This window comes from Eptatretus burgeri, chromosome 12 (assembly GCF_056783735.1).
Source record: "Eptatretus burgeri isolate ZD-2024b chromosome 12, Ebu_testis_v1, whole genome shotgun sequence".
NCBI lineage: Eukaryota > Metazoa > Chordata > Myxini > Myxiniformes > Myxinidae > Eptatretus > Eptatretus burgeri.
Window position 1 is genome coordinate 11,965,049 of NC_140972.1, and position 14,386 is coordinate 11,979,434.

General features: G+C 44.1%; 1 protein-coding gene across 5 annotated transcripts in view; it reads left to right on the forward strand.

Annotated features, from left to right (window-relative positions):
* The window catches only part of LOC147015100 (AN1-type zinc finger protein 5-like), a 63,410-nt gene that overhangs the window by 24,374 nt on the left and 24,650 nt on the right, over nucleotides 1-14,386 (forward strand). For 2 of the 5 annotated variants that reach the window (XM_085849534.1, XM_085849535.1), the window contains exon 3: nucleotides 5,929-6,037. The exons of the other annotated variants lie outside the window; for them this stretch is intronic. In XM_085849534.1, the coding sequence (XP_085705660.1) occupies nucleotides 5,929-6,037 (109 nt within the window). The remainder of the gene's footprint in view (nucleotides 1-5,928; nucleotides 6,038-14,386) is intronic. 5 annotated transcript variants of the gene reach the window in all.

Consider the following 14,386-nt stretch of genomic DNA (forward strand, 5'->3'; position numbering starts at 1 on the left):
GATCTTCTGCAAAAGCTCTTCCTCACCTCCTTGACAGATACTCTCAGCTATTGGCAATTCTCCTGACTGTTCGTGTGTAAAAGTTGAAGAAGGAGGTCGAACCATTACTTAAAAGGAGGTCGAACACTGCACTCCCCCTCGTGAACTTATCTACAAACTGGGTTCAAAATCAATCCTGGACTAAAACGAGGAAATCCTCATCTGCTCTTCCTTTTCCCTGTTCCTGGACACAATCTATCCCTGGCAAGTTTAAATTCCCCGTAATCAACTCTTCCCTTACCACATGCCCTTTTGAATTCTTCATGTACTCCTCCTTCCTCCTCTTCCTTCCCATCCGGAGCCCTATAAAAGCATCCTACCAGTATCTTACTGTTTTTACAATCTTTAATCTCTCCCCACACAGAATCCTCAACATTTATTCCTTCCTTAATGTCACCCATTTCTCTTGATACAATGCTGTCCTTTACCCAGATTGCTACTCCTCCTCCTATTCTCTCCTTCCTATCACACCGATACACCTTGTAGCCTTCTAATCCTGTCCTCCAGTTACTCTCCTCCTTAAACCATGTCTCTCACTGTAACTATATCGTACTCCTCGTTATCTACTTTGGCTTCAAGCTCTTCCATCTTATTATTTAAACTTCTGGCATTGGTATAGAATATGTTTAACTTTCCCCTGCCTGAAATTATATTTTCCTGCCTACCTTACTCATCACAATTACTTTATCACTTCCTTCCATGATACCTTCCCCACCCTCCACTGACCTAAAAAAGCCTGAATTCCTTCCTCAGTTCACACTGCAAACCTTGCTGCCTCCTTTCTATTTAATATATGGCCATAATTCTGGAAACACTCCCTTTGTCCCATAAATGATTCCCACTTCTTCTTAAATGTAAAACCTTCCTCCCCACACCATTCTTCCAGCCATTGGTTGACATCTGTTGCTCTGCTCAGAATTTCTATATTGTTTCCTAATCTTAGGAGAATCCCAGAAAACGTGACCTCATAACCCTTTGCTTTCAGCCGCTCACCTAATATCCTGTATCTATTTTTCAAAACCTCTGAGTAAACTTTCCCGACATCATTCACACCTTGGTGTACCACAACCAACTTCTTCCTGCCATGACCCGATACAATATTGTTTACCCTTCCTTCAATGTCGCTAACTCCTGCTCCTCCAAAACTGCACAGAATTCAATGTCGACAATCCTTCCTGCAGAATGAAGAATCCACATATTTAATTGTCTCATCACCCACAAAAACTGTCTCCCATACATCATATCGACCAATTTCCATTTCGGCACCTCCACCACTGCCTGCACCCACAATAGATATGATGTGTCTTTTTCCGATTTCCAAATTGTAAAGTAGATAAATTTGCGATTAAAAGCTTCTTCTTCTTCAAATTAGTCATGAGGTCACACCAAGAAAGCGAGCGCCACTTCTGTATTGTTTCCTGGTGACATCGTGGTCCAATTTCATTCAAACGGTAACAAAAATGTCGAGTTGATGCGTCCTTGGTGCTTGTTTAGTGATACAAACCGAGACGGTTTCATGCTACACCAATGGTCCGAAACGCCCCAAGTTTGCCAGAAATTGGACGAGGTTTGTCCAAAATACCCGCGTGTGAATCAGGCCTACAAAATGTTCGCTTTTATTCTCGGAACATTTCACATAGCATTGTTATGGAACAACAGAGATGACTAGATCTTGTGGTTATTCACCATGATTGAGAGGGGATGTTTATATATTAACGGAATTTTTAAAAAAACGGAAGAAACAGCCGTCACTCGAAACTGCAACACCATCTCGACCCAGCTACCAGCACATGCACACGGGTGATTTGAGCGGTGAATCAAGCACCTGTTGCCATTGCCTGGCAGTTACCACAAGAGCACCTGAAAATAATTATCTATCGTCAATAAATTTCTACTAAATCAAATAAACCACCATCCATTGAGTGGAGAAAGAGTATGTATGTATCATGTCCTCCGAGAAGGACGCTAAACCTTTCAGGGTCCCCCTTCCCCTCCGCCATCCCTCCACAAGACCCACTACAACTCCACACCCCCTCTCCACCATCAACAATACCCACCATCCCTCCATAATCCCCACCGCCACCCCACACCACATCCCCATTCTACCATCGCACCACCACTCCTCCCCCCCCCCTTTTCCACCGGAGTGGGATATCAACACCTCGTGGACACAAATGGCATCCTGGGAAAGCATGAAACAGGACGATCCCATAACGTACAAGACACCTGGTCAGCCTGCGACCAGTGAGACAATGCATTCGTCATCCATTTTGTCCACTGTGTCCGAGTCTACTGTGCGATAAGTGTTTCTGCTCGACTATTATATAAACCGATTTGTCACTGAATACACAATCCCTCCCTTATAAGCAGTTGATCGAACAAAAAGCAATCCCTAGCAAGCTGAAGTGATCATGTGACCGGCGTTTTGATCTTTTTAACACCTTCATCTGAATCGCTCTCACAAGGCTCAAAACTATTCGGCTCCACAATTCCCCCCAAAAGCGTTTCCATCACTAATTTTGTCTCCAATTGTTTCTCCAAAATCCCACTGATCAGTTTCAACATACTGAAAAGCTTCAGTGTTGCTAATTACTGTGGAATCGGTATCGGAATCCGAGCTCAACCTGCACTGTTTCTCCATGTAAAGCCGCCACTTGGATCGAGGTGAGATCGTGATGTGACGTCACTGGTAAAATTGAAAATCGACACTCTCGGGCTATTTTCGACACTGGCAAAATAATTTCAAAAACAAACTTTAAATTGTACTGTGATTCATGATTTTTTCAATCGTTTTCAGATTTTAGGTTGAAAATGACCAAGGGTTTTTGGAACTTAAACTTTTTTTTATAAAAGAACCCTTGAAATATATATATATATATATATATATATATATATATATATATATATATATATATATATATATATATATATATATATATATATATATATATATATATATATATATATATATATGAGCCTGGTGTTGGCGCAGTGGTTAGGGCAACGGCTTGGGATCCAAAAGGTCCTGAGTTCAAGCCCCATTGGGCCACTGAATTAATACACCAGGGGGTTGACTCCGCCTGTCATCCTTCCGAGGTCGGCGAAATGAGTACCAGTATACTGGGCCGGTGTATACCCCGGTTAAAATAGGTGTACCATATCCCTGTGTCGTAAGAGGCGACTAGGGTTGCGTCAGGAAGGACATCCGGCGTAAAACATATGCCAAATCACTATGCGGATCATACGGATGATCCGCTGTGGCGACCCCTAATGGGAGCAGCCGAAAGAAGAAGATATATATATATATATATATATATATATATATATATATATATATATATATATATATATATATATATATATATATATATACCCTTTAAACTCTAAAAAAAAAAAAAAAAAAAAAAAAATTTAACCCCCTTAAAGTTTCCTTTAAATAAAAAAACAACCCTTAAACTATTAAAAATCCTGTAAGCTCGAACAGAAACCCCTTTAACTTCTGTATAAAAAACCCCTCAAACTCTAACAAACGCACTTGAACCCCGCAGCAGTTTTGAGAGGTGCCCACTGAGGTCGTTTGCCTTTCCTTGGTACATCACAGTTTTCACATTTTCTTGTCGGCCCATTGTTCCAACATTTGCCATGGACCCGGGGGCCATCACGCTTTAATAACCTGCACCTTGATTCATTGCTCTATAAAACCGGTTTATCTTATGATTTGAATCATGGTTATGCAAATGAGATGCAAGTGTGGGTCTCATAATTACAACACCATATGAACCCACATTAACATGATCACGATCCTTGCAAGCCGTAAAGAGCAAAATGGTCGAGTTATAGTTCATCCTGTTCAATTAACATATCAAGTTGAGGTTTGACGACTTGTTTTTTAAAATTTTATTATATACTTTTTCACTTTTGCCAAAGCAATCGCTCAACTTGCTGTGGTTGATTTCAAATGAGAATACAACTCTGATTTGTTTGAATACATCTTTTTGTGTGACCTTTTGCAATGGCTTTCGGCTCTCGGGTGTTTGCTCGACAGTAAGAACTCGCTTGTGTGGTTATAAAATATGTTCCCTGGTTGTATAAAATTGACCAGTCTTAGTTAACGACAGCATGTTGTGTAGATTAATGGTGTTTAACAATTGGAAATGTCACTGAGAAAAAGTGAATGTAGCCGTATTCCAGGAAAAACACAAAATGATCACTTTCCTTACTTTTACCTCTGCCACCAAAGGTGGCAGGACGTTATGTTTTCACCCCTTTCTGTCTGTCTGTCTCCGTCTAACTTGCAAAATCGATGATTTTCAACTATATTGGTCAGTCGATTTTATTATTCTGTCTGTCTTGTCAATTGCCTGCAGGTCACAATTTTAACCCAATCATTGTGGAGTTCGACATAAGCAAGAAGCTTGTTTGAGGTCAAAAGACCAACATCGGCCAAAAGGTCAACAAATTTGTCAAATATCTAAAATCCTCAATTTTCATCCAATTGATGTGAAATTTGAACAGGATTTGCAGATCAGGTTACTGAATTCAACCAGCATTTATTTTTGAGGTCAAATTTGTCTGATGGATTTTGCAAGTATCGTGCTTTGCATGACGTCTTTTCTTGCTTGTTTGGCTGTCTGCAGGATATCTCAACCTGTGAACTGATTCGGATGAAATTTGTTGGGGTAGTTGGGTGTGTGACGAGGCCAAACTGATTCGATTTTGGTGAAGATCTGGATCCGAATGTGAGAATTAATACAAAAAAATTCAAGTGATTCTTCACCATTGAGAGATGTGGCCAAAAAAACGATATATCTCATGAATTTTCCAAAATGTATTGGGCTTGATATGTTCACTTGGATCGGGCAATGTGTGGCGGAGGTATGCGCTCTACCGAGTGCCCCCCCCCCCTCGTTGATTTCTGTAATGCAGTACTGTATATACAGGACTGACTTGCTATTAATCAAATGTTCATTCACAAAAAGGCCGTCTCACCTGCAACCAGGGTTGAATGCCTACAACGGTATTTGCTCTTTACAATATGATTTCCTTAATAGTAAGTTCAAATTGAATGATCATTGATCACAGATCGCTTGTTTGTTTGTTTTTTGTAAACAATTTGTCCATCGTGATTTTCAGCTCCGATTCTCAAATATATTTCAGAATATCCGTAGCTTGAGACGCCCCATATTAAATGAAAGAGTTGTAGGAATTGAATGTCTTTGAGATTCTTCCACCTTACTTTCCATATCCCTTCAGGACCTAAAATCCCACCTCGTGTTTTGAATGGCACTGCTTCCCTTCAATGGAGACCGCTTTGCACAAAGCCATGTTGGGTTGAGTGATTTATTCGGGATAGTCTTTGCATGAATGTACTTGGCTTGAATCTAATCCCTTCTGCTTCTCTTGGAAACTTGTGTTTAACAACTCTGCAAACATTTACAACAAATTCCACTACCCGACCCTAATATAGAGGGCCGTTGTGCTGTCGTGGAAGAATCAAATTTTGGATGAAAGGCCCAAGTGAGGAAATTGAAGTGTAGATTAATTATTTGCTCGGCATGTTTAACCAATGTTGCATGACTACATACATGTGTAACGTGACTGCGTCACACAGTATAAGCCCCTCTCTATGTATGCAAATTTGGCTTTCTGGTTTGATTTCTGGGTAATTACAAATTACCTCGAGTGCCTTTGTTTGCCTCGTTTCAAAAAAAAATCACAACACACTTCTGTATAATACAACAACTTTGTTTAATTAATGACCTCCTTTCCCTGAGTGGGTCCAATGTGTTTGATCTTGACACAGTAATGTGGTCACTTGGTTGTGTACCGGCATCTTGTTATCGGTGATACTTTATTGTGACAGCAAATCCTATTGTTTGTCATTTTCAGTCAAACTTGCTCCAAGGTTTTGTCATTTCTGAAACTTGGTGCTACTCGTCCCAATCTTTGAATCGCCAATTTATTAGTCCCTTTCCGGTTTCACAAGAGGAAACTGCAGGTTTGCTCTCCGTCCGTCCGTCTGTCCGTCTGTTTGTCCCACCTGTGTTTTTTTCAGACTTGTTTCCCATACCCTTTAATACGGTATATTCAACTGAAACTTGGTACGTGACTTTAGTATTATAAGTTACAGAAGAAGTTCGAGTTTCAGAGCATTTCATCAATTTTTCACAGTGATGCCCTTTTTAGATTTAGAATGTTTTTTTTTTTTATTATAAAACATATACATGGGTCAGTTTTCAGCTGCCCTGACTCCACCCAACTGCTTTACACCCATTTGATGGAGACCTGACCTGACCCCAATAAAATGTGCCGCCATTGCATGAAGCAGCACAGATTGGCAGGCTTCAAGCCTTCGGCCTGGGTGTTAGTCCATGGTCCAGTGCAATTGGAATGATCTTAGATATATAACCACAATGTTTTACATGTGCACATAAGCCGTACGCATGTCTTTGCTTCTTCTCTGTACAATTTTCACCATTGGTGCAATTGCTCATGTAGAATGTTTAATGATAATTGTGACGTCATAGGTCACGTGGTGTGGCAGCCGTATTGTAAAAACGGAAAAGCTTTGGACCTCTGTATCTCTGAAACTGCACCAAGGAAAACATTGAAACTTGGCACGTGACGAGTACTCCTCATGGGGAATAAATGTGATATTTTTTTTTTGATGACGTCATTATTACATAAGTAGAATGCCACATCTGTTTGTTATGAAATTTTTTGGGATATAATGGTCCACAGAAAAAAAATTGATGGTCCACATGAGTATACAAGTTTCAGGAATAATTGAGAGGTCACATGATTTGGCAGCCATATTGGATTGAAGAAAAATATTTTTAAAATGTTATCTCTGGAACTGCTTAATCGATCAATGTGAAACTTCGCAATTATGATCTCGTGGTGATGGGGAATACATGTCTTAAATTTCAACTCGATTGGACGCATGGTCTCACAGCCAGAGTTATTTAATTATTTGATATGGGTTCTTTTTTTCGATTATTTATTTATTTTGAATAAGGCTGACTTTTTTTTTTTTTTTTTTTTTTTTTTTTTTTGTATACCTTGGTCGAGGCTCGTATGAGAGCTAACACACAACTCACAGCAAGGAGGCATGAGACGAGAGGGACGGGAGTGGAAGGGACAAAACAGTGGGGAACAGACACATTCGGTGAACTGTGGAAGGGAGAGGGATGGGGATGGGACGGGGAACATGGCGAAGAGAAGATGGACATTACAGGGACTTTCAGGAAGGGAAGCAGGAGAATTGAAGGAAGTGGGCCTGGGTGGATTATTGGGGGTAGAAAAGATCGGGGATTTGGATGGGGGAAGATAAGAGGTGGTGGTAAACAGCTGTTTTGAAAGCCTGGAGGGAAGAATGGGAAAGAATAGAGTGAGGAAGTTTATTCCAAAGGCGGGAAAAAAGAGGAATGAAAGAGTGAAGATGAGCAGCGATTCGTGATTTTGGTAGTTTTACCAGAAGGGGGTTGTTGGCGGACCTTGAGCGCCCTGTGGAAATATGGTGGGGACAAATCGCAGAGAGAGCAGGGGGGGGGGCAAGGCTGGAGAGGAGTCTGTAGAAGACAGAAAGACCACCGACCAACCTGCGGTGATTGAGTGAGAGGCCCAAAGACTCAGCTTCATTGCTGGAGATGCCGATGATCTTAAATGCCCTGGTTTCGACAGCGTGAAGCCGAGAAAGGTGGGAGGCAGGAGCACCAGCCCAGAGGGGAGAGCAGTACTCCATCAGGCTTCGGACAAAAGCTTTGTAAGTGGTCAGGAGCTCAAGAGGGCCGAGGAAGGACTTTGCACGACGGAGGATTCCCAGTCGGCGACTGGCTTTTGAGGCGAGGTTGGAAATGTGACTTTCCCAGGAAAGGTCATGGCAGATAGTGAGACCCAGAAGCTTGAAAGAAAAGACTTCTTCCAGAGGATTGTTGAGAAGGTGGATGGGGGGGGTTTCAAAACGGTCCTTTCGAAGAGACATAGTGAGAGTGTGAGATTTGTCTGGATTGAAAGACATGTTCCACGTGTTGGACCAGTTTGTGACTTGGCTGTGTCGAGATGTGTTTGAGGGTAGAGGAGTAGCAGCTGAAATGTGAATCCTATCCAGGTTCCTCCTGATGACTTCATCTTTGCTTTTTCTGGCTTGGTTTCCTTCTAATTACTCCAATGCAGGACTGTACCTATTTGGTCTTGCAATTAATTTTAATTAAATATATTTTAATCCCATTCTAAATTCAATTGAATAATTCATAATAATCAAGAAAAGGCCCAAATGGCACCAATCTTCTGCCCTACCGTGAGCATGATACTCCGATTTCCCTCTCTCTTCAGCCAATTCTCTCCACTCTCCTATCACTTCCACCTTATTCACATCCCTCATCATGCAATCTCAACCATGGTCTTCCTCTCTTCTCCCTACCTTACTCCCTCAACCTATCCTATCTTCACCAAGCGTCCAGCCCACTTCAGCCAGCTTTTTATTAATTTCAACGTCAAGCTTATTTGCACACCAATTCCCTCCCTCAGTTCATCCATCCTCTTTCTTTCCACCCTCTTCACTCCCGCAATCCTCCTGACCCAGTTGTTCTTAGCCTGTCTCTCTGTCTGTGCCACCATCTCCAGACTGTAAAGGTATCTAGTGTTGTGCAAGACACCAGAACTTTCCCTTTCTTTGATATCTTTCTGTCTGCCATCAATCCCTCCACCCTCCTCCATGCATTTGCGAACCTCTGCCGCTGAACTACCATCCCCGGTCACTGTCCCTCCCAGATACTCAAACCTATCCCCTTGTCTGATCTTCCTCCCCTCGAACCTGATATTCTAACCTGCTTCTCCAGACTCGATCTTCAGTCCATGCTTCCCGAATGCCAGATTGTCCACATCCAACATCCTCCCCAGAACACCCTTCATGTTTACCCTCTTGTTTTTACCAGCTTCATCACCATGATAAACTCCTTGCCTCAACCCGATGGTCATGTTGAACTCCTCCAACATCCGAGGACCAACCATAACTCTTCCTTTTGTTCCCCCGTACATCCCTTCCACCAACCTAACTTGTGCTTCCAGCACTCCCATCCATCTCAGTCGCCATCATCATCATCATCATCATCATCTCCCAGGACAGTGTTATCGACCTTCTCCAGATCTACAAATCCCAATGCCATTTCACCTTGATATAATATGAATAAAATTTGGTTTGGCAGGGGTGGAGGATGGTTGTTGGTGATGAGACATGTTTAGTTTGACTACATGTTACCTGCTTCCCTTGTCTGTATGGTATCAAACCTTTGCCTCATGGAAAGCAAACCCAACTGAGGGCAATCTCAGTTCTTTCCACAAAGCTCGGAACAAGTGTGTATCTACCCTCAGGAGAGCCAGAAAACAACATCTTTCTCATCTCAAGTCTGAACTCTCAAACCTCTCTCCCTCCTCAAAATCCTGGTGGCGTTTAATCAAATCTGTTTCTGGTGTATGTTCCCCCTCCATCCTCTCCCTTACCTCAAATGGCCGCACTGCTGATTCCACACGTGATAAAGCTGAATGTCTAAACTCGGTGTTTGCAGCTAAATCTTGTGTCCTAAACCCATCACTTTCTCTACCCACTTTACCCAGTCGCACCCAACTGTCCCTGGACTCTGTATCCTTTTCTCCTGACAAGGTGGAGAGCTTGCTTTCAAACCTTGAGTCAGATTCTGCAACCGGTCCAGACGGCATCAGCCCACGTGTCCCCAAAGCCTGCTCTTCTGCTCTTGCTCACCCTCTCTCTGTTCTATTCACCCTCTCATTTGCCCAAGGTCATCTGCCATCTTCTTGGAAATCTGCTAACATCACTGCCCTGCATAAAAAAGGTGCAAAAACAGATCCCTGTAACTACAGACCAATCAGCCTTCTCCCAATCATCAGCAAGGTTATGGAATCCATCATCGCTTCAAACATGAAATCCTTCCTCTTCTCCAATGGCTTGATTTCCAATCATCAATTTGGTTTCAGACAAGGTCACTCGACCCTGGATATGCTGCTTCTGCTCTCCCATCAATGGATGGAGGTCCTCAATGCCAGACAGGAAATCCGAGCCGTATCCCTGGACATATCACGTGCTTTTGACACAGTCTGGCACCCTGCACTACTCACCAAACTCTCTTCCCATGGTATTCAAGGCCATCTCCACTCATGGCTCGCAGACTTCCTCTCCTGTTGCAGTCAACGTGTGGCCCTAAATGGAGTTCTTTCATCCCCTCTTCCTGTGCAGGCTGGAGTTCCTCAAGGTAGCGTTCTGGGCCCTGTTCTTTTTCTGGTTTTCATCAATGATCTCTCGGACTCTCTGGAAAATCCTCTATTTCTCTTTGCCGATGACTCCACCCTCTGCCGTACCATCTGGCATCCCTCAGACCGGCAAGCAGCAGCTTCTTCGCTCACTGCAGATCTGGATAAAATCACAAACTGGTCCAACATGTGGAACATGTCTTTCAATCCAAACAAATCTCAGACTCTCACTATGTCTCTTCGAAAGGACCGTTTAGAAAACCCCCCCCATCCACTTTCTCAACAATCCTCTGGAAGAAGTCTTTTCTTTCAAGCTTCTGGGTCTCACTATCTGCCATGACCTTTCCTGGGAAAGTCACATTTCCAACCTCGCCTCAAAAGCCAGTCGCCGACTGGGAATCCTCCGTCGTGCAAAGTCCTTCCTCGGCCCTCTTGAGCTCCTGACCACTTACAAAGCTTTTGTCCGTAGCCTGATGGAGTACTGCTCTCCCCTCTTGGCTGGTGCTCCTGCCTCCCACCTTTCTCGGCTTCACGCTGTCGAAACCAGGACATTTAGGATTATCGGCATCTCCCGCAATGAAGCTGAGTCTTTGGGCCTCTCACTCAATCACCGCAGGTTGGTCGGTGGTCTTTCTGTCTTCTACCGACTCCTCTCCAGCCTTGCCCCCCCTGCTCTCTCTGCGATTTGTCCCCACCACATTTCCACAGGGCGCTCAAGGTCCGCCAACAACCCCCTTCTGGTAAAACTACCAAAATCACGAATCACTGCTCATCTTCACTCTTTCATTCCTCTTTTTCCCGCCTTTGGAATAAACTTCCTCACTCTATTCTTTCCCATTCTTCCCTCCAGGCTTTCAAAACAGCTGTTCACCACCACCTCTTATCTTCCCCCATCCAAATCCTCGATCTTTTCTACCCCCGATAATCCACCCAAGCCCACTTCCTTCAATTCTCCTGCTTCCCTTCCTGAAAGTCCCTGTAATGTCCATCTTCTCTTCGCCATGTTCCCCGTCCCATCCCCATCCCTCTCCCTTCCACAGTTCACCTAATGTGTCTGTTCCCCACTGTTTTGTCCCTTCCACTCCCGCCCCTCTTGTCTCATGCCTCCTTGCTGTGATTTGTGTGTTAGCTCTCATACGAGCCTCGACCAAGGTATACAAAAAAAAAAAAAACATGCACCACTAACCAAGTTTCTGTAATTAATATTGCATATTAGCAAGGAATACCAGCTCTGCTCTCATGCACCAGAAAGTTTCACATTTTCTGAATCTCTCATTTCCATGGCGAGCGTAAAGCACTTGGTTCGATGCCAAACAATTATGGCCTCGTATACAAGTTATTTCATTTGGTTTATTTATTTATTTATTTTGTGAAATTCTGTTTCGCTTAGATTTTGTGAAATTCCAAGCGATGTGTCAAACTTGTATGGCTCCCCTTTATTGAATTGCTTTTTCATATTCGTTGCTGAAATTAGCAAAGATCCCCAATTGTTACACAATATTTTTATTTATTCATGTTGTAACAATTTAATGAGGGACTTGCAGGGTACACGTCTCTGCCAGGTTCGTAAATGTGGTTTCAACATTAAATGATGTTTTAGATAATTGAAATCTTTTCCCTCATCGTTCATTGTAGCACTTCAGGATATTCCACGTTTGCTGTTCTATTTTCGGGGGTGAAAATGTGAAGTCTTTACACTGATCCTACTCTGGAGCAACTGACCTACAATTCACCATGTCAGAAACATGTCTGTCCCTGAGACCTATTGATTGATGGACATTGTTAATGACAATGGGATGGGATATTTGAATTTTTAAAACCCACTCCATGTGAGTACCTCCTGTGCAGCTACTTTTCGCAGGGCAGCTCACCGGATGACGGGATTGGGGCAAATCCTTCGGGGCCCCCAATCTTTGATAGGAGGGAAACCACAGGGTTACCTTCCCGGGTCAGATTGCGGTAGTGTGTCGGGGTTGTGCTGAGGTGTCGTCCACCACACTGCGGTATCCTTGGGTGAACCTGAGGCGGTCCCTTCGGGTGGTTGCCTGAAATGTCCTATCCCCAAGAGAGGATGATCACCTGTCTCTGTTCTCATCTGAGCTCAAGAGTATGGGCATTGGCATTGCAGCACTCTCTGAGGTTCGGAGACCAAATTGCAGCGAGATCATGGCTGGTAGTTATACCTACTATTGGTCTGGTCGTGCTGATAGTTACCATGACCAAGGAGTTGCTGTAGCATGTGTCCAACAAGCTGACTCCATTGATAATTGAGGTAACACCGGTCAACAAGTGTATTATTTATGAGACTAAGGATTCGTCACTCCTTTGGCGTCATTTCCCTGGTCTCTGAATATGCTCCGACTGAGGCGAGTGATCTCACCGTGAAGGACGCATTGGATGCCACGCTCGAGTCTGTGGTTGATCAGTGCCCCAGGCAAGATACTCTTCCAGTCTTGGGGGATTTCAATGCATCGACAAACTGATGGGGATGGTTATGAGACATTGTCCCCATGGGTCTGGAACTGCAAACCAGAATTGCACTAAGTTCCTTGACTTTGTAGGAAGTCATGGACTTAAGGTGGCTGGTTCATGGTTTCAGTACTCAGGCTCATCGCTGGACTTGGTATTCCAATGCTGGTGTTGTGGCAAAGGAGATTGACTATGTGCTCGTTGATGGTCGCTGGAGGATGTTCCGGAACTGCAGGGTCTACCGGAGTGCTGAGTTCCTCAATACCGACCACAGGCTTGTTGTAGTAACCCTGAAGTTGCAGCTTAAATCCGGGAGAATGGTACCATCCCAGCCTCGGCGGGATGTTGGCAAGCTCAAGGATGAGAGGGTAGCTGAGGAGTTTGCAAACAGGCAAAGTGGAGATTTGCATGGTCTGGGTGCTTTGGGGGTTCCTGAAGAGTTGTGGAGTGCCCTCAAGACCACCGTTCTTGATGTTGCCGGTAGATGTATTGGAACTCAGCATAGGGTGAAGAAGAATTTTCTGTCTCAAAACACTGGATATCATTGACCAGAGTCGCAGGGCCAGGCTGAATGGCAGAGCTGAGCTGTTCAGGGAGATGAGGCGTAAAACTGTACATGCACGAAGGGTGGACAAGGAGGCCTGTGTGCGAGGAACCTGTGAGGGGGGTAGACCATCACCTGTGGTCAAGTGATTCTCGTCATCCTTATCGGGGAATTCGCGCATTGTGTTTCTCCAAGCCCATCGCTCGGTGTACTGCAGTTTTAGCGGAGGGTATTGGGCTCATGGCAGAGGAGTCCGAAGTGAAAGTGCCGGTTACTTTGAGCGGCTGTACCAGACTGATCCACCAGCTGTCGAGTTGGATGTCAGGGGTGTTACAGTCCCTATTTCTGACCTTCCGATCAACTGTGGTTCACCTTCCTTTGTGGAAACAGGCTGCGGTGAATCTGTTGAAATGGGGTAAAGCTCCTGGGATCTATGGCATCCATGCTGAACTTCTCAAGGCTGGTGGACATGCTGTGCTCGTGTCGTTCCAGCCAGAGCACAGAACTGCATGTAACAGAGGCATCATCCCAACTGACTGGAAGAGGGGGCTTTGTTGTCCCTCTCTGGAAAGGGAAGGGTGATCGCCAAGACTGCAACAACTACCGAGGGGTGACGCTGCTCTCAATGCCGAGCAAGGTCTTTGCTCGGATAATTTTTGATAGGGTTCGCCATCATCTGCTTGAGCACCAGCATACAGAGCAGTCAGGCTTTACACCAAAGAGGTCAACGATTGACCGTATACTTGCTCTTTGGGTCCTCACCGAACGCAGGTGAGAGTTTCGGCAGGGGCTGCTTGCAGCCTATGTTGATCTCTGTTAAGCTTTTGATTCAGTGAATCGGGATTCCCTCTGGAGGATTCTTGGTCTTTGAGGGGTGCCACCAAAACTGATCAATCTGATGTCTGAAGTAAACTCTGGAACTGAGAGTGCTGTGAGATGTGGTGATACCATCTCTGACATATTTTAAGTTGTTACCGGAGTGCGTCAGGGGGTGTGTACTGGCCCCAACACCTTTCAGCACTTTTATGGACTTGATTCTGGGGAGGATGTCTAAGAGATCAAGCTGCA